This window comes from Myiozetetes cayanensis, unplaced genomic scaffold, assembly GCF_022539395.1.
Source record: "Myiozetetes cayanensis isolate MyiCay16 unplaced genomic scaffold, myiCay2020 scf5-8, whole genome shotgun sequence".
Taxonomy (NCBI): Eukaryota; Metazoa; Chordata; class Aves; order Passeriformes; family Tyrannidae; genus Myiozetetes; species Myiozetetes cayanensis.
Window position 1 is genome coordinate 63,653,019 of NW_026087742.1, and position 27,338 is coordinate 63,680,356.

Here is a 27,338-nt window from a genome sequence, read left to right on the forward strand (position 1 = left end):
AACATGTCAAATCATTTAAAATATGTAATTTGAGGTTGATGTCTAAACACTTTATTTCAATAAAGTAAAGTATTTTGTTTGTCTGCAGTTTCTTCTTATTACACTTGGACTTTAACAGTTTAGACAATGAAATTCTTATACCTAATATTATCCATATCATATTACTATAAAAACCAGTATAAGCATGATAGAAAGCAAGAATTACCTTTTCAAAATTGAGGCTCTCAGCAATGCCTAGAGAAAACAATTTTAAAGTACTGAAATGAAAAGTTACCATGTTCTTAGTAATGTTTTTAATTTTTAATTATAATGGATTTCTCAATAAAAATCTTTCAGAGGCAAAAACCTGAATTACCAACTCTGCAAGCAGGAATCACTTTGGAAACATGGAATCTTAAGAACTATCCTGTGTTTAAAAAAACCCCACACCTGAAACATAAGCAGAGACACAGCAGCCATGTGTAGCCAGTCACTGTGTATATGAATATTTGTCAAAAGACTGCAAAGGTGCACTCACAAGTCTCCCTGTAAAAAATAACAAAACCTCACAAAAAACAGACTCTGATAATATTTGGACATTTTTGACACCAAAGGAAGAGATGTTTAGTCTAAGAATCACATAACTGAGAGGAGCGATGTTTGCACATTTGGGTCCATGTATCCAAAAGACCCATTTCTGCAAACTCTCAACCACAGTATTCAAAAAGTTTGATAAACATCTTTTCAGGCAAGAGCCAGGTACTCTAAACCAGGTCATATGTTTGCTTTGTAAATCATGTAAAAGTCTCTGTGTTTATAGATAAGGACTCCACAGATTGTTAAATAGTATGAATTATGTAAGTAGCTTATCTGCTACACATACTTAAAGTCTTCCTCTAATTGATTATATAATCATTTTGGTTGAAAAAGACCTTTAGGATCAACCAGCCATTAACCCAGTACTGCAAAGTCCACCACAAACCGTGTCCCTAGGTGCCACATCTACATGTCTTCTAAATACCTCCAGGGATGGTGACTCTAACACTTCCCTGAAGAGCCTGTTCCAGTTCTTGACAACTGTTTTGGCAAAGAATTTTTTCCTAATATCTAATCTAAACCTCCCTGATGCAACTTGAGGCCATTTCCTCTCATTCTGTCACTTGTTACTTGGGAGAAGAGACCTACGCCCACCTCACCACAACCTCCACTCAAGTAGTTGTAGAGAGTGATAAGGTCTCTCCTGAGTCTTCTCTTTTCAGGCTAAATAACCCCAATTCCCTCAGCCACTCCTCATAAGACTTGCACTCCAGACTCTTTACCTTAATTGTCCTTCTCTGAACATGTTCCAGTGCCTCAGTGTCCTTCTTGTAGTGAGGAGTCCAAACCTGAACTTAGAATTCAAGATGTAGCCTCACCAGTGCCAAGTACAGGGAACGATCACTGCCCTGGTCCTGCTGGTCACACCATTCTTGATACAGGCCGATATGCCACTGGCCTTCTTGGCCATCTGGGCATACTGCTGGCTCATGTTCAGTTTCTATCAACCAGCACCCCCAGGTCCTTTTGTGCAGAACAGCTTTCCATTAACTCTTCCCCCAGCCTGTATTGCTGCATGAGGTTGTTGTGACCCAAGTGCAGCACCTGGCACTTGACCTTGTTGAACCTCATACCACTGACCTCGACCCATCGATCCAGCCTGTCCAGATCCCTCTGTAGAACCTTCCTACTTGCCAGCAGATCAACACTCCAACCCAACTTGGCATCTGAAAACTGCACTTGATCCCCTCATCCAGGTCATTGATAAAGATAATTAACAGGAAAGGCCCAATACTGAGCCCAGGGGACACACTAGTGACCAGACACCAGCTGGATGTAACTCCATTCATCATCATTCTCTGGGCCCGGCTATCCAGACAGGTTTTTTAACCTGTGAAGGTTAACCCATCCAGACCATGAGCTTCCAGTTTCTTCAGGAGAATGATGTGGGAAATGGTGTGAAAGACTTTACTAAGGCACAGGTGGACAACATCCACAGCCTTTGCCCCATCCAGTAAGCAGGTCACCTTGTTATAGAAGGAAATCAGCTAGTCAAGCAGGACTAAATGAAGTGTGGGTGTCCCTGTGGAAGCTGTACTTAATGCTGCTAAGAAAAAATGTTCTTAAGTCACAGGGCACATCTACTAATATACAGCATTTAGTTGTGGTGAAGCAATTCTCCTAGAGTATGCGAGCAAATTCCTTATATGGTCAAAAGACAAAGGTATGCACAGAGGGGGATCCTGTCTGCTCAAGATAAGACTTGTAAGTTAACTCCAAAGACATCTCTCTCTTGGCTGGGTAAGGAAACAGGGTACTTCAATTAGAAGAATTACTTCGATAGGCATTGAAAATGTAGATGTGAGTTAGACAAGTTACTGCATCAACTACAATTTCTACCCTGTGGTAACAGAGATTTCAAATTCTGAAGACTCAGAGCCCACATAAGGGGAAATGAATCTCAGCAATAACTAATTAACGATGTCTCAGAAGGCATCAATAACCTTTGAATTCTATATGCTACACACAAGCTGCAAGCCTCTCATCACAGTTCTAGTTAAACTGTTCATGAACTGACACTGAAATGTCTTTTTATTTTGAACACTTGTTCAAAGTAATTAGCTTAAAGAGGAGACTTCCTCTTAATGAAGTACAGTGGAAATATCTCATTTCTGTTCCTTTTCCATATCTTCCTTATAAGAAATGGTGCTGGGATGTCTGCCTCAAACAGGAACAACTAGTATTCCAAACCTCTAACTAGCAGTGCACAACCCTTCTTTTAAGATGTGACTCGCAGCAGCAGAAGTTGGATTTTGATTTCAAGATATCCCTACTAATGCACCTAAAAGCTTCCCTACAAACCTGAGTAGCTTTAGCACTGTGAGGTTTTGTTCTTTTTTAATTAGAATTACGAAACACTTGCTTGAGAAATAGAATTTTAGAGAGAAAAAAAATCTTGAACAAGATGAATAAATAAAGTAGCACACAGGATTTCATTATACATGTAAACCTATAACTGTAGGAGTTTACAACCCTCTTTCCTCCCTCCATGTAATTTCTGGGGATCTGGCTGATCTTTTCTCTCATCCCTGAAAGAGCATCTAGCCCACAACTGAAGTTAGGTAGCTTGTCTGGATGATGAGCCCCAGACTGAACTGTTGTGGGATTTGTATCTTCTGGCTGCCTCCATTCATGCCATGGGCTCCATTCTTGACTTCTGCTAACCCTTCCCTTGTGCAGCTCTTCCTTCCTGCCCCACACACCTTTTGCCACAGTTGCACCAGCAGCTATGCTTCACTCCCCACTGCAAGCTATTTTGGCAAAACTCCAGAGTTTTAAATAATTCTTATTATTTTAGCCCTGGTAACTGCCCCTGCAGCATGAAGACCTCATACAGGCATCTAACTCATAGAGATGAGTGTAGTTAAATATTTCTAGATTTCTGTTCTTTCTGTTTTTCCTTAGATCACAGGACAAGATTAAGCAACTCCTCTCATGTATCTCATAGGAGGCCCTTACACAAAGCCTTCTGTCCTCCTGTCCAAGAACTGGCTGTGCCCTTCCTGTTCTAGGTGTAATTGACCTAAAATAAGAGTGACTGCTTAACTGGTTGAGGCACATTTGGACATGCTGACTGAAGCTTCAGCATGCTGTTATAGTGCAAATTTTTCCACTGCCTGGCTTTCTCCGTTAAGATGCATGTTTATTGAACAATAAAACAAGAGAGCCAAAGCAAACTTGTTTTAGGCCTGTCTGCTCATTCTTTTAATTTATCTTTTCATTGTTTCACCAGATGTCTACAGAGCATTCTTCTCTTCTTTCCTTACCCCTTGATTTATTGTAAGCCTTAGCTATCAAGATTAAAATAGTGAAGGGCTTTTTCATCCATTGCCTCCATCAATACGTACATTCATTATCAAACAAAAGAATAATGAGAAAAGCAAATGCTTACTAGAGAAACTCACTCTTGTGCCTCCAAAGAGATGAGAACTATGTTCAATTGAATAGAAAATAATATTTTCTAGACTTTACAAATCCAGGAGTTAAAGTAAAGAATTAAGTGAGATGTTGAATATGACACTGGTATGACAGACAGTAGCTTGTGTTTTGAAAGTCATATAGTGCTCTAGTGTGAGTGTTGGCATTTGAAGTTCTAGGGGTAATTTTAAATAGCTAACCTTAAGGGCTTTATAAGCAACTCTGGTATGGTTCACAAAAAGACAAACCAGTTAAGTGGCATTTGACATTAAGACAAGCTGAAAGTGTAACATCAGGTAAAAAAGGTTTGACACACTATTAATAGAATTAGTTCAAGTTTTTGTGAGGTTTTTTTCTGCCTTCTTAATACCACAGAGAAAGAAACTAGAAATAGCCATTCCTGTGGTGTGCATATACTGTGAGTCCCTGACGCATTCCACATAACCTCAGATATTTAACTGAGCTACCTGTGTCAGCAGCCCAGCCTTGAGTTCCTTCATAGCTGATGGGAAGAGGCAGACATTTCCAAACAGCAGCTCAGGCCATCCAAGAAAAAAATGGGTTTTATTGCTAGCTGTGTTACTTACACTTGCTGCAGAGGAGACATGGGACAACAAGATGTGTTGTACAGGCTAAAAAGAATAATAATATGTAATAGCTGTAAAGTAGGTAACAGTGGGGAAAAAACTATATTTTTTTAAGTCTTGATATTCTGTTCAAAAGACTTGTCTATCTCGCATTGGCCTTTTTAGCCATCAGCATGCTTGTAGCAAGCGTGGGTAGAGCCCTTCTCAAATCTTCGTTCGCGAAACCTAACCATGATGATGATACTCTGTTTTTCTGAGAACTGGAAAAGCCCCTTAAACTGAAATGATGAACCTGTTTACAGGAATCCCTTCTAATGCATTGTGTGATCTAAGAATCTGCCTGGAGAAGTAAGCATCATGCAAAGTTGCCTTTCAGAGGTTTGGTCTGAGGGGAAAATACTCAATTTTGCATGGAAATTCTGAACATTAGGTGGAAAGTTTTGCAAGAGAGAACTGTTAGAGGCTGTGACAGACTGCAAGACTCCACTTGTGTTGAGGCCTTTCTTCATCATTATTTCCAAAAACTGAAAACCTGTAATGAATTTATTTGAAACCAGTCAAAATCTTGAAATAAATAATAAAGCTTTTATATACACTGAAAAAAATATTTTCTTTCACTTCTTGTGGCCCTATTCTCAATGTATTAGTCAAATCAAATAAAGGTAAGTACCATAATAACAACTAAATGAAGATAAATAATTGTTTTCATAGTATATTAAGGTTATATGTTCCTAATCTGACTGTGAAAAAATTTTCTTTGTTCTGTACTAAACCTCTTCAAAATTAGTCTGGTAGTAGTAGCACTTTTCACACTGATCTTTCCAGGTATAATCATTGCAAATTACAATGTACCTACGATGTTTAAACAAGATCCTGTCAATACTTAAGACTGTCTTGGGTTTAGATTGTCTTGTTTTTCTGTTGCAACTTGCAGTTAGAGTAAACATAAGCACCATATCTGAAAGCTAAGCATCATACATCTGCTTGCTCAGTCTCCCTCCGTGGGATGGGGAAGAGAATTAGAAGAGTAAAAGTGAGAAAACTCATGGGTTAAGATAAAGACAGTTTAAATCAAAAGCCGTGCATGCAAGTAAAGCAAAACTCCAAAAAATGAGTTCATTCCTTATTTCCCATGGGCAGGCAAGTGTTCAGCCATCTCCAGGAAAGCCAGGCTCCATCATGTTTAACAGTTACTTGGGAAGACAGGCACCATCACTCAGAATGTCCACCCTTTCTTCTTCTTCCTCTTAGTTTATATGCAGAACAAAATTTCATATGGTAGCGACTATTCCTCTGGTCAGCTGGGTCAGTTGTCCTGGCTGGATCCTCTCTCAACTCCATGTATATCTCCAGTCCACTTGCTCGTGGGGTAGGGTGAGAGGCAGAAAAAAGCCTTCACTCTATGAGGCATTGCTCAGTAATAGCAAAAACATCTCTTTGTTATCAACCCTGTTTCCAGCACAAATCCAAAACATGCTAACTACCATGAAGAAAATAACTCTACCCCAGTCAAATTCAGCATGCCACGGAAACAACACTTGGACACTAACTAGGTTTGTGGCCAAAGGTATTTACCCTAAGTTTAACAAGGCTTTTGACGCCATTTCTGACTATGTTGTTGTAATCAAGTTAAAACTTTGCAGTCTAGAGGGAAGAAAAAGATAGGTTAAAAATATTATTGGATGGTGTTGTGGTTTAAGCCCACCTGGAAGCCCTCAAGCCTGGAGACATGAGCACCTCCATCTGAACAAGCACCAGCAGCAAAAGAAGGGTAACAATAACCTGGGCTGTAGTAAAAGGAACTTTAGTAGTGTATTGATGTAAGTGATTGTCCCACTCTAATTAGCACTCATTGAATCACATCCACCTTTGGGTCCCTCATTGCAAACATCAGTGGAACCAGGTGATCTTTAAGGGCCCTTCCAACCCAAAACCATTCTATGATTCTATGATGATTCTCTTCACAGTGTTTCATGGTGGAAGAATTATGAATAATGGTTATCATCTGCTGAAAGAAGAAACTTTTGGATTTATTATGAAGATCAAAAAAAGCTTTCCACAGGAGGACAGTCAAACAGTAGAATGGGTTTCCTGGAGAGGTTGTGCTGTCTCCATCCTTGGGGATTTTTAAGACTTAACTGGATAAAGCCCTGAGAAACCCAGTCTGATCTCACAGGTGACGCTGGTTTGAGCTGAAGATTGGACAAGAGACCTTCTGAGGTCCCTTCTAGGCTAGATTTTCCATGATCTGATGACAAGAACTGAGGAGACAAATGTTTTGTAACCAGTGTGCTTTGAAGCCTCTGTCATCAAGCATACAGAGGATGACACATACTCGCCTCTCTTCTCCTTTGGTATTAAGGAATCTGGCTACATTAGTTTTTCTCATATGTTTGCCAGTATATGCCCTGGCATCTTAGTTGCAAGCATAAAGAGAGAAGCATTTTTGTAACTTCTCAACCTCAAGCAGATTTTAAGGGTACAGAAAGAATATTGCTGTTCTTATATCGTAGCAGGACTGCAAGGACCAAGCAATAGGAGTTACGGAAGCAAAAGGGTGGATCAGTGTAAAATTATTTATTGCATCAGAAGATAGAACATGAGAGCATTCAGTTTACAGATATTCTTTTCACAGGAACAAAATACAAATTCTTATATTAGAAGTAAAAGTAGCAAAAGTAACAAAATAATTAAACAATGGATTATTTAGCAAATGTATGTTATTCTTCCTATATCAGCTTTTCAACAAATATGATGATTCCACTTCAAAATATTTAGATGAAAATTATTATCCTATAATTTTCAAAAAGAAAATGAAGGGAAAGAAGTTCCCTTCCTTACTGCTTTCCTTCCTTCACAAATGCAATTAATGTAAATTGACTAGTCATAACACTGCCAATATAAATATTCTACCAATACAAACATAAATATTATTCTTTCAACCACTGGTCCTTTGGCTTCTGTCCTCTCTCTATTTCTGTTGAAAAGCGGGGTTTTGTAACAAGTTCAGCAAGTTCAATACTTCAGAGAAAGAAAAACATTTCCGCAAAGCAATAGTGATAATATATCTGCCATTAAGTCTTCTTTTCAAAACAGGAAGGGAGTTTTTACCTTTGTGAGGTGTCAAGGTTAGAGAATTAAGGGGTTTGTGTGTCACATCCCATGTTGGAGTCTCTAAAATTCTCCACAAAAAATGACTGATGTTGGATTATCCTTGAAGTTTTAATACGAAACCCTAAAGGAGCTCGCAGTTAAAATTTAAGAGTGCTGCTGCTGCTCTTTCCCTGCAAAATTATAACATAATTTAGATCACTTTATAGTTCAGTTATGAAGTATGGATTTTTTTTGGCTGGATCCTCTCAACCTCTCAGTGAAGCATTTGGATGCTGAAGAAATCACTGTTTTGCTGTGTTGATAGAGGCTGGATTTGGGAGCACTGCAGATTCTCTAAGGGTTGGAATTGACTGACACAGAGTGGGCAGCAGTAAGTAATAAAGAGAAACTGGGGTCTCACCACCACTACCTCAGGAAGTAGGTATTTTCGGTGTAAATTTAAGAAGGGTGTGTGGTAAAGTAGATGTCTTGCATCCCTGACTACAGTATTTGATGGCACTACCATGAGACCTTTGCAGCTACAGGCTGGATTTTGTAGAGAAAAAGAACATGACTGAAGATGACTTTAGTTCTGGAGGTGTCACCCAGCCCGTCTGTGGGCCACAGCAGAGGTCCTCCACCTGGCAGATTTTGTTAAAGTCTGTATGTTAAATATAAGTACAAGGGATGATAAAGGTACACATGCAATCTAAGTTCAAATTGCGTGTCACATAGGAACTTCAGTGGTTTCTGTAGGTTTGCTTGGGATTTTTTTTCCTCTCTTTATTCACTTTTCTCTTACTATACAATAAGTTTCTTTATTCTTAATTGTAACATATGTCTGATTCTCAAATATCAGTTTAAAGAATCATGATTTCTTGAATATGACCACAAAACACCAGAGAAGAGAACAAAGAAAACAGAAGAAAATATTCCTTCAGAGTACCAGTGAGCTATCTTTCACAAGGATTAAAGAGCAGCTCTTTCTTAGAAATGTACCCTTTCTGACTTGCTGGAGCAGAGGCTAGGGCATGTATGTCATCCAGGCAGTGAGAACAGCCTATGCAGTGTATTTCTCTGTCAGTGAACAAATTGTCTGTGATTTGTCAAGAAAGAATGTAGCCTCAAACCTTCAGGGACTGAAACAACCCTTGTTTTTATCATTCCACATATGCTTCTTCCACCTCTAGCTTTTTACAAATTTTCATTTTCTTCCACATTTTAAGATAAAATATATTCCTTTACCTTGAACTGTGAGCCAGTGTGTTCTGTTCCATCTCCATGAGAAAATACTGTGAAAGTTGGGCAAACAAAAGCATCTTCTGAGTTACCCAGTTTGGCCAGTCTAACACAGAGGGGTATGATGTAAATCAATAAAATATTGTACAAGGAACTGGCATTTGATCTGTTGTCTGTACTGCTAAGTGAAAGCAAGCCATAGCCTGATCCTGAGTGATAGTAAGGGATTTGTATACAAACAGCAAGTTGCAGATTTTCTTTGCATAGAGCTGGCTGCATAGAGTGGTGAAAAATGGAACCAGGCAAGATCCAATAGGTAGTGGGGTATGACTGGGATAGAGTGCTCAGACTCAGTCACTGATTTCCTCGGTCTAGGTGAAGCCTGAACATCCCTAAAAGTAAAGCATGTAAAGCTCAAGTAAATTGAGCTCTTTTTTGATTCCTTCATCACCAGCAGTGTTCAGACGTCTATACAGCAAGAGTAACTCCAGGTTTTTATCTGCGACAACAAACTGAAATGTTTTGCCACAAATTACAGAGCTTCATAAGGGAAAAGAACTACTCAAGGACTGTAATTATTTTTCCAGGCTGGCAGATGCTGGGTACACAGAATTTCATTAACAGCTGTAATGGGTGTCTTCCCATAATGTGAAAGCACAGTATTTCTTAGGTCTGTTCACAATAGAAGGTAATTTTCTTCAACCACCACTTATTCTTGGGTGTAAACTAGCTTTTGGAGAGCAAGGCTTTTGAGCAAGCAATTATACTCCCTTGCAATACTTTCCAAGATTCATATTCTTAGTTTAAACTACAGAAGCCACACGTGGCTACACGTGACTGATAAAAGTGATGCAGCATAACAGAAAATCAGTTACAGACTCACATGCATTTCTCCTGCATACGGTCTCAGAATAGTGCTCACTGAGTATCCTTGCCAAAGACTTATCATTTCAGCTTAGTCTTTATGCAGGAACTGGGTGATTAATCTGATTTCTCAGCCCTTAACATTCTCAGATAAACACACAGCCAAGTTAAACAAGAGGAACCTAAAGATAAAAAGTGTTTAAATATTTGAAGAGAAAGAAAAGCATCTTGAGTGACTATATACATTCTGTTCCTAAGTATTTGTGAAACTAGAAAGCCAGATCTACTTACTTTCAAAAGAAAAATTTGCTGTTTATTGCTTTATTTAGTTTGAATGCCTTTGTAATCAGTCTGTGTTTTTATTTTTCCCTCATCAATTTTATATTAAGTCAGCCTTCAAATGAGTGCTGTGCTTTCCAGGAACTGGATTCCCACTGATTTTGGGGAGCTTTGGTATCATCAGTTCCACACAAGCTTCACATTATAAACAGTCGCTTCTAAAGAAACTGGGAAACTGTGGAGTTCAACATGATTCTGCTGTTGGCTCTCTTAACACTTGGCTAGAACAGCATAAGCATGGAGTCGAGAACAGTTATGCTTACATCCATTTTTCATACAAGGATGCATGATGGCACCTCATAAAGCTAAGCTAACAGAGTGAAAATTACATTTGCCTGGTGCTAGTGAAAGGTGATTGCCATTGTTTTCTATAGAAAAGAATAAATAGTGTGACAAAATATCACTGATCCAAGGTTTCTGTTCACAGTAACAGGCAAAACAAGCCTGAAAATGGAGAAAAGAAAGAATTAAAATTTTTGTGGTCGGGTTTCTTCCAAATAGCTCAATACCCTGCTCAAATCTGAAAGGATGATCAATTAAGGAAAGTGGAGCTAAGAATGTCTCTCTGCCTTGTTTTGGTCTCCGCAACAAACTGCACAAATGAGGATCAGGGTGGTCTCCAGTGATGCCAATAGAAATTCTCACTGAAGCAAGAAATGCCCAGAGGAAAAATCTAGCAGTTTCAGTTGCTTTCCTTCCTGTCTCTCACTCAAAGCTTTTCACAGCTAATTTTTCTCCAATTAAACTCACACTGTGTTATGTTCTTTAGTTGCTTTCAACATATTTGCAGCTCCCTCATGAATTTTGAAAGGTTGCTTTATTAATTTGTAACTTTTCCTTCTGTCACAAAGTAGACAAAGTGGTAGAATGATCTGGATGTGAGAGAACTCGTTGATTCTGTCATATGGTGGGACTGTAACTAACTTAAATCCTAACTCCTTTTGGCTGCTAATGCTTACCAGTACAGGACACAGAACCATCTTGAATGTAAGAAACATTCAAGAATCATTTAGGCTGGAAAGGAGCTTTAAGATAAGTGCTAATCACTCACTGGTCAAGAGGTGTGAATTTTTTTTCTTTTTAAAACCTTTGTGTTGATATATGAAGTTTCTTAGACTATGTATTGGTTTTCGTCTCCTGAAATGAACTTGAAATTTTGAGATTATAAACAAGATGTGTTTATAGTCTCAATTTATCCAGTGTTAGAATGAATACTGGGAGAATGAACTGCTGCTATTTCTATTCCCTTTGAGTTAGTGTATTTTGTAGAAACTATTACTGCAGACAGTAAACGTGGTGTCAGAGGTATTTGAAGAGTGCTTTGGGAATAATAGGATTGAAATCACAGAGACCTACTCAAGTATGTGCCCACTCATATTCATCTTTTTTGCTTACTGGTGTCCCCAGGTCTTTTCTGCAAACCTACCCTCTAAATCATGAAATAGGCTGTGCTGTTGCACAGGGTTATTCTGTCCTAAGTGCAGGATTCTGCATATAAATATCAGTCTTATTTTTTTTGCTATGCATTGAAATACAGCTAGGTGGGCAAAAACAGGCATCCAATATAACAGAAATAAGTTCATAGTGTATTCTCTCTACAGATACTTACAGGGATTTTGCAATTGTTTTTCCCTGCAAAAATGTTTTAAATTGTGGTGGTTCTAAAACTTGCCCAGAATGGGAACTAGAAGTATTATACTAGCATCACAGTTCCAAAGTTTGGAGCTATTTTACACACTCATCCCAAAGCCCAACAACTGGAAAGTCTAACAGTGCTATTGTTAGACTTACACTTTACCACTGGAAAGCCTAACAATGCTATTTATGCAGAACTGGTTCTTAAGAACGTCATTCTGGTTTCAGTTGCTGTTGCCTTTTATAAGCAATTAATCAGAATCACTGCAGTTACAGATAATTCTTGACTTATTTAATAGATATTTAATAGTTTTCTCTATGTTGATTCATTTTACTGAGAAGTAATGAATCAAAGTAAGAGCTTCTGCTTGTGTTGATGTGGCAAATGAGAAATTTAAAATGTTAAAACCTCCAATGTCATTGTTTGTATAATAATGTTAATTCATCCTTTTAACAAAGCATTCAGTCTTCACTTTTATGTTTTCCTTTTGTTTCCTTCCTCCTCTCATTTGAAGTTAAACAATAGAATAGTTATAACAAGATACTTTAACGTTGTATTCTATTCTTGGTAAGAGGAATGTAAACTCTGGATTTTATGATGAAAGCATCTGTGTTGTGCATTTGTTTTGCTAAAGGGACCTGATCTGACACAGGTTGCCCTGATGATATACAAGCTGGTGTGCTCTGGTGCTCGTATCCCAAGTGTCATGTTTTCATCTGAGAGAGTTAATGTTCTTCGTAGTAGTTGGTACAGTGCTGTGTTTTGGATTTAGTATGAGAATAATGTTGATAACACAGTGATGTTTTGGTTGTTGCTAAGTAGTGCTAAGTCAAAAACTTTTCAGTGTCTCATGCTCTGCCAGTGAGCAGGTGCACAAGAAGCTGGGAGGGAATATGGACAGGACAGCTGACCTGAACTGGCCAAAGGGATATTCCATACCGTAGGGCACTATGCCCAGTATATAAACTAGGGAAAGCTGGCTGGGAGGGGCTAATCGCTACATGGGGATGGGATGGGCATTGGTTTGTGGGAGGGTGAGCAACTGTATTGTGCATCACTTTTTTTGCTTGGGTTTTTATTTCTCTCTTTCTTTATCATTATTGTTGGTGTTTTTTGTTATATTTTACTTTAATTACATTATTAAACTGTTCTTATTTCAAGCCACATTTTTTACCTTTTTCCAATTCTTCTTCCCATCCCACTGTGAGGATGGGGTGGTGAGTGAGCAGCTGTGTGGTACTTATTTGCCATCTGGGGCTAAACCACGACACCATGCTCAATAGTTCCCTTAATGACACAACTCCAGATAGAGCTGAGAAGCTGACCAGTGGCTTGTGTACAGCAAGAATAATGTTTATAACATGGTCTGCTCCAGTTGGCACAAGATTTAGATGGGATGGACATGAGAAGATTCATAGTAATTGGCACAGGAATCAGGGCTTCTGGCCTGAGGCAGAAAACAGACAGTATAACTATACCCGAAGGAGTCCAGAACACAGTCACTAGCTTTTAGAAAGCAAAATACAGTACTGATCCAGTCAATAATGTTAAAGCATTTAAATTGCAATTAAATGTTATTTGTTCTAATGAAGTAGTCCTCATGGAGTAGGTGCTGAACTCCACAAATACAGCCTTTGGGAGAAGATACAGAAAAGAACATGCGGTGATGTCTCTAGAGGGAGGAGCAATCTAACAAATTTAGGAGTCTACTTAATGAGACCGGGATTTGAATCTGTCTTTAGTGCCAATAAAATATACTTTTCACAAGCAAGACAATTTTTGACATGTAAATTTGAAGTTAAACTAAATAGAAGAGCTTGGGTTTCTATTAAATGTCCATGAAAATATATAAAATATGAAAAGTAAGATGTTCTAGAGAAAGAAAAAGCAACTGAGCTTAATTTTTGTCAAACTGGAGCGCAGTCATTGGGAACTGTGTGTGACAAAGAGCAGACCTCAGAGCTAACCTTTCCTACCAGTGTGGCTGTAATGGCAGTACAACAAAGAATCTGGCCATGACCTTAAAAAAGTATTAATAAGAAACTTTATGATAAACACTTTCACCTGGTTCCTCCCCCAAAAAAGATCTTTAGCATTCCCACTAGAGAATGCTATCAGGAATAGTTCTTTGTGTTTCAGCATAACTCACTTGTACTTAAAACAGAAAGGAAATAACTTTTCTTTGCCAGCTTTCATTTCTAGGTGACAAATGGCATCCTTTTTAATGTAATATATACTAAACCACCTATGGATGTCAGAATGAGAATTTACTTTAGACCTCAAATTTTCTTAGACTGCTTTGTAAGTGTATAAATGAGTACCCTATTATAAGTGGACATTTTTTATATCTTTCCATATTTCCTAATACAATGAAATAAATACTTAAAGGTGACGTATACAGTAAAGAACTGACTTGACTTTTTCTAATGCTATATGAAGTATTATTTCTATAAAGACCATATATAATTAATAGTATTACTTGTGTTATTTCTTCATCATTTCCACTGACTGAGAGATATGTATTGTAGCAAAACTAAAGATCAGATTTAATCAGAAGTAAAAATGAAATTCTGCTTTATATATATGTTTGAATATCACTATAATCAGGCTCTGCTATTATTTATAGCAGCTTATTTTTTCTGTCACTGTGAATAATTCCTGTTTTTCATGAGTCTCAGAGAAGAGCCAATTCCCAGCATGACAACTAAGAGAATGAATACCAGAACATTTTCAGATGGGCAGACTCTATGAAGGAGCTAAAGATGTGAAACCAGGAATAATCATTATAGCAAAATCCCTTGTGTAATTACAAACTGCTGGAAGCTATTGGAAACCATTGTAATGTGAAAATATAAACTTGCCGATTGCTAATTATATGGAGACATTGTCAAAGACAAATAACATAATACTGACACTACAAAAGATACTCAAGAATAGTAAGGGAATACCTCAGAATGTTATTATCTCCAATTAAGGAAGAAAAATTATACTACCATGAAAATATTTTTGCATGCAGAACTGGCAAATTGATGTCACAGAGTATTTCTATTTCTGCTAGTCACAAAATATTTGTGTAAAATATTTTTTTTTTAATTCCAGTTCAGCAGAGGACTTATATGTCCACTTAGCTTTAATATGTGATCATCTTAGATGTGATGCTATCCATTTATACAGGAATTGTCTTATGCTTGGAGCATATATTTTGTTACCCGGTTCTACTGTTTCTTTTTTAATAGAAAGGTTTATAGTAGTTGTAGCATAAATTTCAGTTGACCAAAGAATTTTTCCATGAAGACTTTTTTCCTTTTTTTTTTTTTTTCCTGAAGAGAAGAGCTTTTCAGTGGGTAAATCAAAAGTTCAAGTGCAATAAGAATTCAGGATCAGTAGTAAAATATATTAGTCACCCAGAAGCTTACTTGATCTATAGAACTGTTTTTTACCTATGAGTAATGTCTCTGAGACAGCCTATACAGCTAGCATTTACACTGTGAGTTCCAGGAAAGGTTCCCTGCTGCCAGTTCCTGTATGCACTCAGATACTGACATTACATATGTAGACAAACAGTAGGTAGGTTCACACCATATTCCCCTCTTTTCTTCTGGAGGAAATAGGTCCACAAGGACAAAAGGAAGATGCAGTGTGCAGTGACAGGCTCCCCTTCTCTGTGCAGCTGAAGAAAAAGGCTGTAGGGTTCACTACTGAGTACACTTTTCCTCAAGGTGCATCAACTGTTCCCCATTCAAAAACTTCTTTCATTATTTAGGTAACGTAATAAATGCAGATATCACTACTGAACATATTTCACAGCACATGATGATGACAGTCTCTTAACCACAAAAAGTGAAAGAAGTTGTCAAATTTGTGAAAATTAATTTGGACATTTTGTAATAGCATCATACAATTCCTTGGTAAATGAAGCAGAAAAGCATAATTTAAAAAAGTGTCATCAAGAGATTTAGGGTAGTTTTCAATTGTCCAGAGAATACTTTGTAGTGTGTCATAGTGTGACTTATATGACCAATGAAGCTCAGAACCAGAAGGAGAAGTGAAGAGCCAGATATTTTTGTTGCTTTAGGACATTGTTAACTAACCTTACCAATGTGTTGTTACATAAAAAACAGCAGCATGAAACCGGATATTTGGACCTCTCAGAAATGCATCATCTGTAGGCATTGTGTTGTGTTTTCTGTTGTAGACCTTTTCCAGTGGTACTAGAACTGATTCCCTATACACGCAGCTCCTAAAATGCTGACATAATATTTTATATGCTTGTTCCATACCATTTATTGCTTCTTATGTATTTTATGTCAAGTAAGTAATCTAAAGTACATTACCAATGATGCTCCTTCTGACTCTAGGCATATTGAGTGTATAGTCTGTATAAATTTTCTCCAATAGTCAGAGGATACAACCAGTGATAGAACTGTCTTGTCACAGTCATATTTATTTTCTTTTAAAATTATGATTTAAAAAATTGACTCTTTGGTGTCTGGGATTTGAAAATTTTCTGCATTTACTTAAAAACTTCCTGTGCCTCAGAACACAATCTTTAGTACATTGTACCTTAGCAACACAGTCCAAAACCTGGTATAAGGAGACAGGAACATTTTCTTAAGCCTGCACAGAAATGCTTTTTCTATTAACACTGGCAGTTTTGCATATTAATCTGTTTAAAGATTAGAACCAAGCAACCAAGTGCCCGCCTCTTCGTGGAGGACTCTCTAGATGGTGCAGTCAGCAAGTGTCTCCTAATGGCATGAGGTACCTCTGCATCATTTCTGGTCTGCCCAGATGTCGTGGGTTTATGTGGCTGGGTTTTGGTAGAGGAGGGGGGTACAAGGGTGGCTTCTGTTAGAAGCTGCTGGAAGCTTCACCTGCTCCTATGGAACCAATGATAGCCGACTCCAAGAAGGACTTCCTGCTGCTGGCCAAGGCCTAGCCAATTAGAAAGCATGTAATGCCTCTGTGATAACGTATTTAAGAACAGAGGAGTGCAGAAGAAATTCCAGCCCGGGAAGAGCAGAGTGAGAGCATGGGATAACAATACAGACACCAGGGTCAGTGCAGCAGGGGAAGGACTTAGAGCTGAGACCCCTGCAGCCCATGAAGGACCATTGTGGTGCAGGGATCTCCCTACAACCTATGGAGGAGCAGGTGGATGCACAGAGGAGACTGTGACCCCATGGGAGACCCAGGATGGAGTGGGGTTCTGCTGGAGACCTGTGGCCCATGGAGAGGGAAACCCACACTGGAACAAGTTTTCCTGGGTAGGACTTGTGGCCCTGTGGGGGATCCACGTCGGTATAGCTCATCCATGAAGGACTGCACTCCATGGAGAAGCAACCCATGGGACAGCAGTGTGGGAAGAACTGCTGCCCGAGGGATGGACTCACTTTGGAGAGGTCCATCAAGGACTGTCTCCCATTGGAGGGACCCCACGGAAGCAGGGGAAGAACTCAGAGCAGTGGCCCCACTGTAGCCTATGGTGAAGACCATGGTGAAACAGGTTGTCCCCCTGCAGACCGTGGAGACCCCATAGGGATGCAGAGACCTGACTGCACCCCATGGGAAACAACTGATTGCAATACCCCACCCCCTTCCCCATCCCCCTACACCGCTGGGTGAGGAGGAGGGACAACTGAGAAGGAAGGAGGAGTAGGGGGAAGGCATTGTTAGGATTGTTTTATATCTCACTCTTTGACTCTTATCCTGTTAGTAATAAATTTAAGTATTATATCCCCACTTTGAGTCTGTTTTGCCCATGGAGTTAATCAGTAAGTGACTTCTCCCAGCTCTTAGCTCTACTCAGGAATCCTTAGCTGTTTTTTTCTTTCTCCTCTGTCCAGTTGCAGAGGGAGGGTGATAGAGCTTTAGTGGGTCAGCTCACTACACCAGATCCAGCACAGCCCAGTACTTGGTAGACATTGGAAAAAAAACCCCTCCTTTCACTTTGTTTTCTCTACATTACAGCAAGGGATATTAATTCCCTTTTAGCCATGCTTGGCAAGGAGTAGGTCCCCTACATCTGTCAGCAGTCTTTGCTAGCCACTGGAAGCTGTTCCTTCACATGGGTCACCAACATTGTGGCCCAAAGGTACTGAGAAAGTGGACACAGGCAAGACTTAGGAACTGGTTACTTTTAGAGAGGATACATAATAGGAGGATATTACGAAGAAGAGGAAACAAACATGGACCTGGCACACTCTGAGGGAAAAAGAGGAAAATATTTTACTGAGGAATTAGTCCACGAGTCCCACTTTTTCACTTGCCAAGCAAAGCACTAATCTGTACCTACTCAAGCAAATTGAGTAGAAAAATTTTGTATGGACATTATGTATTAATACAAAGTTGTTGTATTATTAATACAATAACTGTATTAACACAAAGTTAAACCATAACTTTGAAACTATCTGCTATGAATGCATGTAGTGTTAGTTTAAGGCTATTTTTAAGATTCTTATGGTATGAGTAAATTTTCTTGTCTTTCACAACAGTCAGAGACAGATGGGCAAATATGTCCCTGCTAAAGACACTGACATGACACAGGTTTGAATTTTGCTCAGGTTATCAATTCTGACAAGATCCAGACATATATAGAAAGGTGCATGCTGACTCTCATTTCATTCCAAACTAAAGAGAATTTTCTAACAGTAGTAATCCCAGGGATTTTATGAACTGTTTGAGAAGTTACCTATTATTCATCTCCAAAGGAACTTGGCTCTTATAGTTATAAGTATTATCAAAATAATATGAAATCCCAATCCAGGTGCATTCGATTAAGAGTTCAAATCTGAAATTATTTTGTGTAAATAAACTACTTTGTTATAAGAGAGAAAAATTTTCTGCAAAGCTTTACTAAGTCTTCAGCTAATGATACAATTAATCCAATGTATGTGTGTAATACACATGTATGTGTAAGTGGATTGCGTTTGAGTGATGGGATCTTGTTAATGAGGGGAGCTACAGGGGTGGCTTCTGTAAGAAGCTGCCAGAAGTTTCCTCCTTTCCCTCATGTTTGACACCAGCTGGCTCCAAGACCTGCCACTGGCCAAGGCCAAGCCCATCAGTGGTGGTGGTAGCACCTTGGGATAGCAAATTTAAGAAGGGGAAAGTAACTGCACAGGAAGAACTTCAGACAGAGGACAGAGGAGTGAGAATATGCGAGCAAAACAACTCTGCACCAAGGTCAGTGGAGAAAGAGGGGAAGGAGGTGCTCTGAGTACCAGAGCAGAGATTCCCCTGCAGAAGATGAAGACGACCATCCTGTGGCAGGTTGTGCCCATGCAGCCCATGGAGGTCCATGGTGGAGCAGATACTCACCTGCAGCCCCTAAGGGACTCCACACTGGAGCAGGTGGATGCCCAAAGGAGGCTGTGACCCCATGGGAAGCCTGCACTTGATGCAGGCTCCTGGAGGGACCTGTGAAGAGAGGAGCCCACACTGGAGCACTTTTTCTGGTAGAACGTGTGAACCCATGGGGGACTCATGCTGAAGCACTCTGTTCCTGAAGGACTGTACCCCATGGAAAGGGACCCACACTGGAGCAGTTTATGAAGAACTGGAACCAGAGGGAAGGACTCATGTTGTAGACATTTATGGGGGGCTGTCTGCCGTGGGAGGGACCCCACGATGGAGCAGGGGAAGAGTGTGAGGAGTCCTTCCCCTGAGGAGGAAGGAGCACCAGGGACAATGTGTGATGAACTGACTTCAGTCCCCATTCCCCATCCCTCTGCACCACTGTAGGGGTCAAGATAAAGAACTCGTGAGTGAAATTAAGCCTGGGAAGAAGGGAGGGGTGGGAGGAAGCTATTTTTAAAATTTGCTTTTATTTCTGTTTATCCTACTCTGGTTTGGTGGGTAATAAACTAATTTCCCAAAGTTGAGTCTGTTTTGTCTGTGATGGTGACTGTGATGGTAACTGTGAGGGTGAGTGATCTCTCCCTGTCCTTATCTCAGCCCATTAGCCTTTCTTTATATCTTCTCTCCCTGCCCTCCCCAGTTGAGGAGTGGAGTAGTAGTGCAGCATTGGTGGGCATCTGGCACCCAGTAAGGTCAACCCACCACAGTAACAGAAGAAAACTGCTTGTTTTCTTTCTTTTTCTTTTTGTGTTGTTGGGGTTTTTGTTTGGTTTTTTCCCTGCCTGTTTGTTTGTTTTATTTGGTTGGTTTGATTTTTGGCATTTTATTTTTGTTGTGGGGGCTTGTGTTTGTTTGTTTGTTTGTTTGTTTCTATTTTATGCCTTTTGTGTCAACTTTAGCATATGGTTACTCCGTGTCCCCTTTATAAAAGAAAACTTTAGGGAAATAGGAACTAGGGATCAGAGAAAAGTATGACATAAAACCTTGAAGTATACTTAAAGCCTCGGTGAAAAACTATCTGAAAAATACTAAATATGGGCTTGGGGTTTTTTTTGTGAAATTAAATTTTAAGGATCATATTTTCAAACATGAAATCCCATCAAGGAAAACAGAGCATAAAATATTGCACATGATAGGAATATATCCTGACAAGGGTTAGTGAAACAGTGGGGAATGCTAGAGCTTAGTTCATATTGTGAAAGACTTTTGTATTGGATCTCTAAGAGTTTTGCCAGTATTAAAGCATGTAAGCCTGATTTTTAGAGAGTTAGCAGGGAACATACTGAGAAGAGTTTGTTCATGGCTGTGGAATTCAGTTTCACTGACTACAGAATTCAGTTGTGCTGTTCGTTTTCATATTGACTTCCACCTCCTGTTCTGTGAATTCTCCAGAAGTGTTGCTAGTTAAATAATGGAAATACTTACATTGCAATCTTTTGGCTCCTTGTATGGGGAAGTGAAGCTTTACCGTGAAAAGTAAGTGCTGATGGCTTCGTACTATCCTTTTTGCATTGAAGAAGGCAGGCTGACCTGGCCCTGTCTTACTGGTATTGTCAGTATGGGTGAGCTTGCACAGGCTATGGATTTTTTTTTTTTTTTTTTTAATCTCTATCTAAAAATTACTTAACAGACATAGCATGCAAAGAACTTTACAGAGGTAACAAAAGACTGACTGTCTTCCTTTCTTCTCTCCGTAGTTTGTTGCTCAGCCCAACTGCCAGCAGCTGCTTGCGTCCCGCTGGTACGACGAGTTCCCCGGATGGCGGAGGCGGCACTGGGTTGTGAAGATGTTGACATGTGTTGTGATAGGACTCCTTTTTCCAGTCTTCTCTGTGTGCTACCTGATAGCTCCCAAAAGCCCATTAGGGCTGTTCATCAGAAAGCCATTTATCAAATTTATCTGCCATACTGCATCCTACTTGACTTTTCTGTTCCTGCTGTTGCTCGCCTCTCAGCACATTGACAGGTCAGACCTGAGCATGCAGGGACCGCCGCCAACCATCGTCGAGTGGATGATATTACCGTGGGTCCTGGGTAAATGTATTACTAAAGAAAATACAGTGAAAAGTGTTTTGACCCCTGTGGTTTTGCCATGCATTCCTGAGGCAGGTTACTGTAGAGTTCTGGCATGAATTATTGGTCTACCAAAGCAGGCAAATGGTCTGTCTCCTCCAATACCTAGCAAGAGTAATTGGCAACATTGACAAACAGCAGAGTTTAAAAATCCGGAGTTTCACCATCTCATATATTACAGTAAGGGGGAAAAAGGGTATCAGGGTTCCTTCCTGTGATTAAGCAGAGCCCTGAAATGCACATATTGTTTTTCTTTTTATTATCTATTTTCTTCAAGCCAGAAATTGTTCTGATTCTTTTAAGTGCCCATTTTTTTAATTCGTTAGTCTTCTTTTAAAAAAGAATCCCTTTACCATAACAATTATTTTTCATTTATTGGAATGAGGCATAATGTAATTTTTGAAGTGTTATTATTAAACTTAGTTACGTACAGTATGCTTCCTTCTAATATGACAGACCCATCTATTAAAAATATGATGACCAACATTTTCAAGTGAGTATTTTCATTAAAATATGCATGCAGAATAATTTTTCTGTGGAAGAACAGTGATGAGAACTTGTCATGCAACTTAAAAGAAAATGTTCTACATCAGAAGGAATAAGAAAATTCCGTAGCATTTTTAAAATGGAAGAAGATATTACCACTATGTCCTGATAGCCTAAAATAAAAATTTCAGTGTGGGATTATTGGAAGCCTACTTTGTGTGGGCCATGTCATCCTTAAACGTCTTCCTGTGTGATTCTTCCTTCCTTTCGTCCTGTGATCTTAGAAGTAACCTAGGTCCTCCTTGCGTTTGCCTGTCTACCTCTCAGTGTGCTGTGGTCTCTTCCCTGTGTCTTATTTTAAGAATCAATGCAAGTTGGACCAGGTCAGGCCAAATATACTTCTCTTGTCTGAAATTAATTTATAGAAGAAGGGATTTAGTAGTCTTAACTGCAAGAATTTAAGTTTCATATATTCATTAAAATCATTATCACATAGACAGGTTCATGCACAAACTTTTCTGAAATTTTAGTACAATTTTGATACTGTTACCTCTCCCAGAGCTTCCCATTAAGATAGTGTCTCTTCACTTTTTCCTAAACACCCGGGTTCTTTTAGAACAATGAAACTGACAAGGCTTTTGGTATCATTGATCCTGTATAATTTACAATGCAGTGTTGAATTCATAATACACTGATTGGCAGTGCCTGATGTTCCAGAGAAGAACTATTCAGTGGCTTTTCCTCTACGTTGGCAGAGCACTGTGGGAAGCAGGAGGTAGGTCTACATCTGTATTTCACTTAGGAGAACAAGTATGCATGACTGAAAACCCTGTGTACACTTACTTGTAGGGATCCTGTCAGAAGGACCTGCCCTCTACAAGTGAACTGATTTCTGAGATTTCCCCCATGGTAGCACAGCTGTTCTCACCACCAGCTTTCACTGTCAAGTGTGTTGTCCTTTGCTGGGTAAATATTTCTACTACATTAAAAATAACCAGTATCTAGTATTACTGGGAAAGAATTGTTCAATCCATCAGGCTTCCTGGACTGATATTTCCTACAGATGAGTCAGACTAACTTCAGTAGTTGAGTTTCATATTTTAATACTTTAAAAAAATTTCCTCAAATAATATCCCTGGTTTTGTAATATCAAGAAATGAGAAACCAATATAAAAATCATTAAATTGATAGATTGCTTCCTTAGAAATAAATGGTACATTGCTGAGGAGGAGTCAGGGGCTCTTCTGTGCTGTGCCATGCAGCACAGAAGAGGAGATACTAATAGCTTTTCTGTCTGTTCTTCAAAACTAGCAGGTGGTCGGTATCTGCTTTTATAGTATCCCAAGGCTAAAGGATAATAAGAACAAAGGTATAGCTGACATGTAGACCTTGACATGCCAAAGTGGATTGTTTCATTAATGTGTCTTTTAACAGAGCCAAGAGAAACAGGCACAGTTAGAGAAGAGCAAGGAGCTGGTTTCTGGTAAAGGCAATACTAAAATTTTGGTGATTAGCTCCTCTCCAGAAAACATGCAGTGGGAAAAGGAAGAACCTCCATTGCCCTTAACCTCTAACAGATTTGTTTACTTAGGAAGAGGTTTAAGTAACCCAGAATCCCAAAGCACTTGGCTGAAGAAGCTGTTAACCCTGAGGATTATGACTATCAAGATGCATATCATTTCTAAAAGTAGCTTTAATATTTGCAGTATAGACACACGTATGGCCAGATTACACTAGTACTGCCTGTTCTGAACTAACCCTTCATCTGCAAGCAGTACAGGTCAAGTCACAGGAAACTCTTGCATAAACAAAACCTCACAAGCATGGGTAAAGATCAATAGACAGATACTGTGTGGTTAATTACGTTGTGGTTAATCTCGACTGTGATGTTCAGAGAAAATGCCCCTTCCAAAATCTCTTGCATCTAAACTGATGTATTTTACACACTGATCTCTAGTGTTTCCTAACTAGTGGTTTCCTGGTGTTCCAGTTTCACATTTTCTGTGATCAGCTTTCAGAATTCGTTTGCTGCAGTGCCTTAGCCCACCACCCAAGTAATAAGGCCCTAAATTCACCCATAGTAATCTCAGGCAATTCATTAGGCACCTAAATTCCCCCTATCATTGAAGGAGACACACACATCTCCACAGGGCATTTCAGCTTACAGCATATGGTGAATGTGTCTATTTTAGCCCTTTTGTTTGTTTGGGTCTTTTTTTTTTTTTGTTTGTTTTTGTTTGGTTTTGTTTTGTTGTTGTTGTTGTTGTTGGGGGTTTTATTGTAGTTGGTTGGTTTTGAGGGTTGTTGTTGTTTTTAAAGGAATGATTCTCAGCCAAAACCTGCTCTTTTATTTTCACATAATACAGGCTGTAGTTTAATAATCTTTTAATAAGCTTAGTACTTTTCTTAAGTCTTTTTCAATAAGCTAAGGTTAGTTTACAGGCTGCAATATAGTTTTTTGTTTCATGTCTTCAAACTATACAGTTAAGCAAGTTTAAATATCCTTAAAAAGAGTAAATGAAGCACTCTTCAGTTACACAAGGGAGACTAAATATGAGGTACATAGAGATATTTTTGCATTTTCTGAATGTAGACAAATATTTTTGTCATTTGAGTCAAAACTTATGTGGCGCTAGGGTGATTGTTCTTTGAAACTGGAAACATGACCAAGTAAATACTTTTCCCAGGGCAAAGGTTATCCTGGAGCAGCAACTGCATGTCAAAACTATTAACATTTTGAACAATAGAATTCTTTGCTTTTCTCTGAATTCAAATAGCTCTGCATGTAGTTTGCATTTTAATAGTTATCTCTCTTAAAATGAAGAGAGGAAGAGGAGCTCTATGTTTCAGCCTTCTTGTCGACATGAATTTCAGCATACAAATATTTCATAGAATTTAAGGAGTTTCAACGTTGTCCATAACAATCTGAGCTCTCCAGAGATCAAATAGTAGTTAGCATTTGCCTACTACTATGTAATAGAAAGCTGACTGTGCATAATTAACACATGTTAAAAGTGTCACTAGAGTAGGAGGCTTGCAGGAAAAACCTGTATTTGCTGCATTTCCATGGAGACTATCAACTTTACATTTAAAAAGTCTCTTAAGGAAAATTCTGCATTAATTTTGTCTTTACATGATTACATGATTAAACAAGTGGTGCTCCACTTTGTGGTGATTATCCTTGCAACAATAAGTCAGTATAACAAGGCTGTTATAACTTTAAGAAGTAGTTGTGGAAAAATCAGTAAGAAGAATAAGAATCTCCCATCCTTGCATCTAAACAAATAATAAACAAGCCTTGGCTCATAAGGAAAATTAATTCTGTTCTTCTAATTAGTTGTTGGTTGAGATCCCCCGAGCATGAAAGATGCTTCACACTACAGAAACATAGGCCTGTGTGCTATACTTGAGAATCCATCACTACTGAAAAAAAACAACAGGAAAATCAAGAATACTATCTTGAGAGAAAGCTAGGAAGAACAATATTTTCCATCATCAAATTCCCCATCCAGTTGCTGAGAAGCCTCTGACCATGATAGCAGTGAGGCAAAGGGGAAATGAAATAAGACCCAACTTTACCCTCTGTGTGCCTTAACTGCAGCTCACATAAGGATCATATTGATTCCTGTTGATTTGTCATACCTTGTTCTTCTGCCCTAAACCGTGGCCTAAAACCTAGCAGTACTGAATGTCCTTGCAGTGAGCATTTGGTTCACCAGAGAATGATACAAAATTCAGAGGAGAAAGCCATCAACCAGACAAACTTCGTGTTCAATAGTTGTGTTTAAAAAATTCCCTTCCAGCTGTTCAGAGTGGCTGCAGCAAAAGAGAACATTTTCTAAGCAAATATGTTTTGATGAGTTTTTTGCTCTTTTATGGGCATACTTGAATGTTCATTGTATTTACATTGTTCAGAAGACTGCTTGGAGCAGGAATGCAGCCTTACTGGATCTCTTGAACAATGCATTCCCCATCCTTTCTGTCAGAATGGTTTATACTGTTGGAGTATGTGAATCTATAGGGAATGTAGATGTTTGGGAACTGTGCAAACTGCAGACATTTGTGGTTAGCAAACTGCTGGTGGAATATATGAGAGTGTACATTCTTGTTAGTACTTAGCACAATGTACATGCAGACCTACGACTCAGCTAGACACTTCAGAATAATTGATCATAGGGGTGCCCAGTACCTTCTGCATTATCCTCTAAATTTGGTCAAGAAAGCGTTGTGTAAAAAAATTAAACAGTTATTATTAATTGACATGTGCCAGGGAACAGATGTAGAGGATAACATGTATAGATTTAGTTTTTTCTTTGGCTGTTGGTGATGTTGGCTGATATGTGGCTTTTTGTACTTTAAGATTTGACCTAGAACTGTCTTACCATTTCCGAAATGGAGGAAAAAGGAAAAATGTTTTGTTTTGATCATGGTAAAAAAAGCCAGAAGACTTTATCTTTGGGAAGCATTTTCAATGGTGCCTCTATCTCCAGATAAATATGGGTAGCCATGTGCATTTTTTGGTATTCTGGTGAAAATCTATCCTAAATTTAAAAAGTATTTTTAAATATATAACTTTCCTGGGAAGAGAGATCGGGCATAAATGGTGCCTCTGGACTCTTTGGTGCCTCTTTGCCTGACCTGACACAGGACCCAGACACTGTGCACCTTTATTCCCCTCACAAACAGCCATTTCTGCAGAGAAAAGCAGAAGGCATGTGTTTGATTTTGTGCATGTTTTCTTGAAATAGCTGTACTCTTTTAAAAAAATACCCCACAGAGATTGGGAGCCACTGAATTATGCCAGGATGCCTCTCCACTCCTCATTACCTTCATATACCTTCAGCAGAGATCAGTTCATTAGTCCAGGTGTAAAGCAAAAGAGCTGTTTCAAGCCTCAACAATGCTCACTGAATTCCCTGGAATGATTGTCTTCAGAGAACTTTAGATCATTAGCAGCTTGTCTCACTCCTTGTAACTGTGAAAAACTCTACATCACATAGTAGAGCAAAGTTAAGTTTGTCAGTTAAATGGTTTCACAGCCCAGTAAAAATATGTTCTCCAAGAAACATACCAAAAGGTTGTTGTTGATCTTGGCATGCAGAGGCTGACCTTGAGGAACCCCTTGTTTCCCATCACTTAATGGTAAGGAACGAAAATAGCACAGAGCAACCAACCTTTTGTGGGAAAGGTAAGGCCAAAATTAGCTAGGGATCCACAAATCTTTTTGAAACCAAAAATAGTTCAGGATACTGCCTTTCATATCTTTCTCTGTCAAATTTTGATGTTATTATTCCCATATTTTAACCGTAATTATAATTATAAACAACAAAAGGTGGTGTTGTGGAGATGGCATAAATTTTTGTGAAATGCCACTGTTGCTGGAAAATTGTTTTTCTCAGTTGCTCAAGTTTCAGTAAAAGATAGGAATTTAGACAGGGTGTATCTAAATATTTTTGTCTTAGAACTTAAACCACCTTTAAATGGATTTCATGGGGAAGTTATTTCTTTGTCATTTGTATCTTTTACCTGAAACTGAAATGTGTTCCTTAAGAGGAAAATTACAGGTCTGGGTAGTTATAATGCTATAATGGATCAAATAGGATAGTTCCAAAATATTTTCCATCTGAAAGTTGTCTACCACCACAAAAAGATATTGTGTCTAACCTAAG

The 27,338-nt window shown here is 38.9% G+C and overlaps 1 protein-coding gene across 5 annotated transcripts in view; it reads left to right on the forward strand.

Annotated features, from left to right (window-relative positions):
- The window catches only part of TRPC4 (transient receptor potential cation channel subfamily C member 4), a 134,823-nt gene that overhangs the window by 75,663 nt on the left and 31,822 nt on the right, over positions 1-27,338 (forward strand). Inside the window, exon 4 of one of the 5 annotated variants that reach the window (XM_050331615.1) lies at positions 20,808-21,144. In XM_050331615.1, the coding sequence (XP_050187572.1) occupies positions 20,808-21,144 (337 nt within the window). Of the gene's footprint in view, positions 1-20,807; positions 21,145-22,438; positions 22,445-22,482; positions 22,636-23,132; positions 23,153-27,338 lie in introns of those variants that run through there. The other 4 variants (XM_050331616.1, XM_050331620.1, XM_050331619.1 and 1 more) reach the window with 4 other exon arrangements.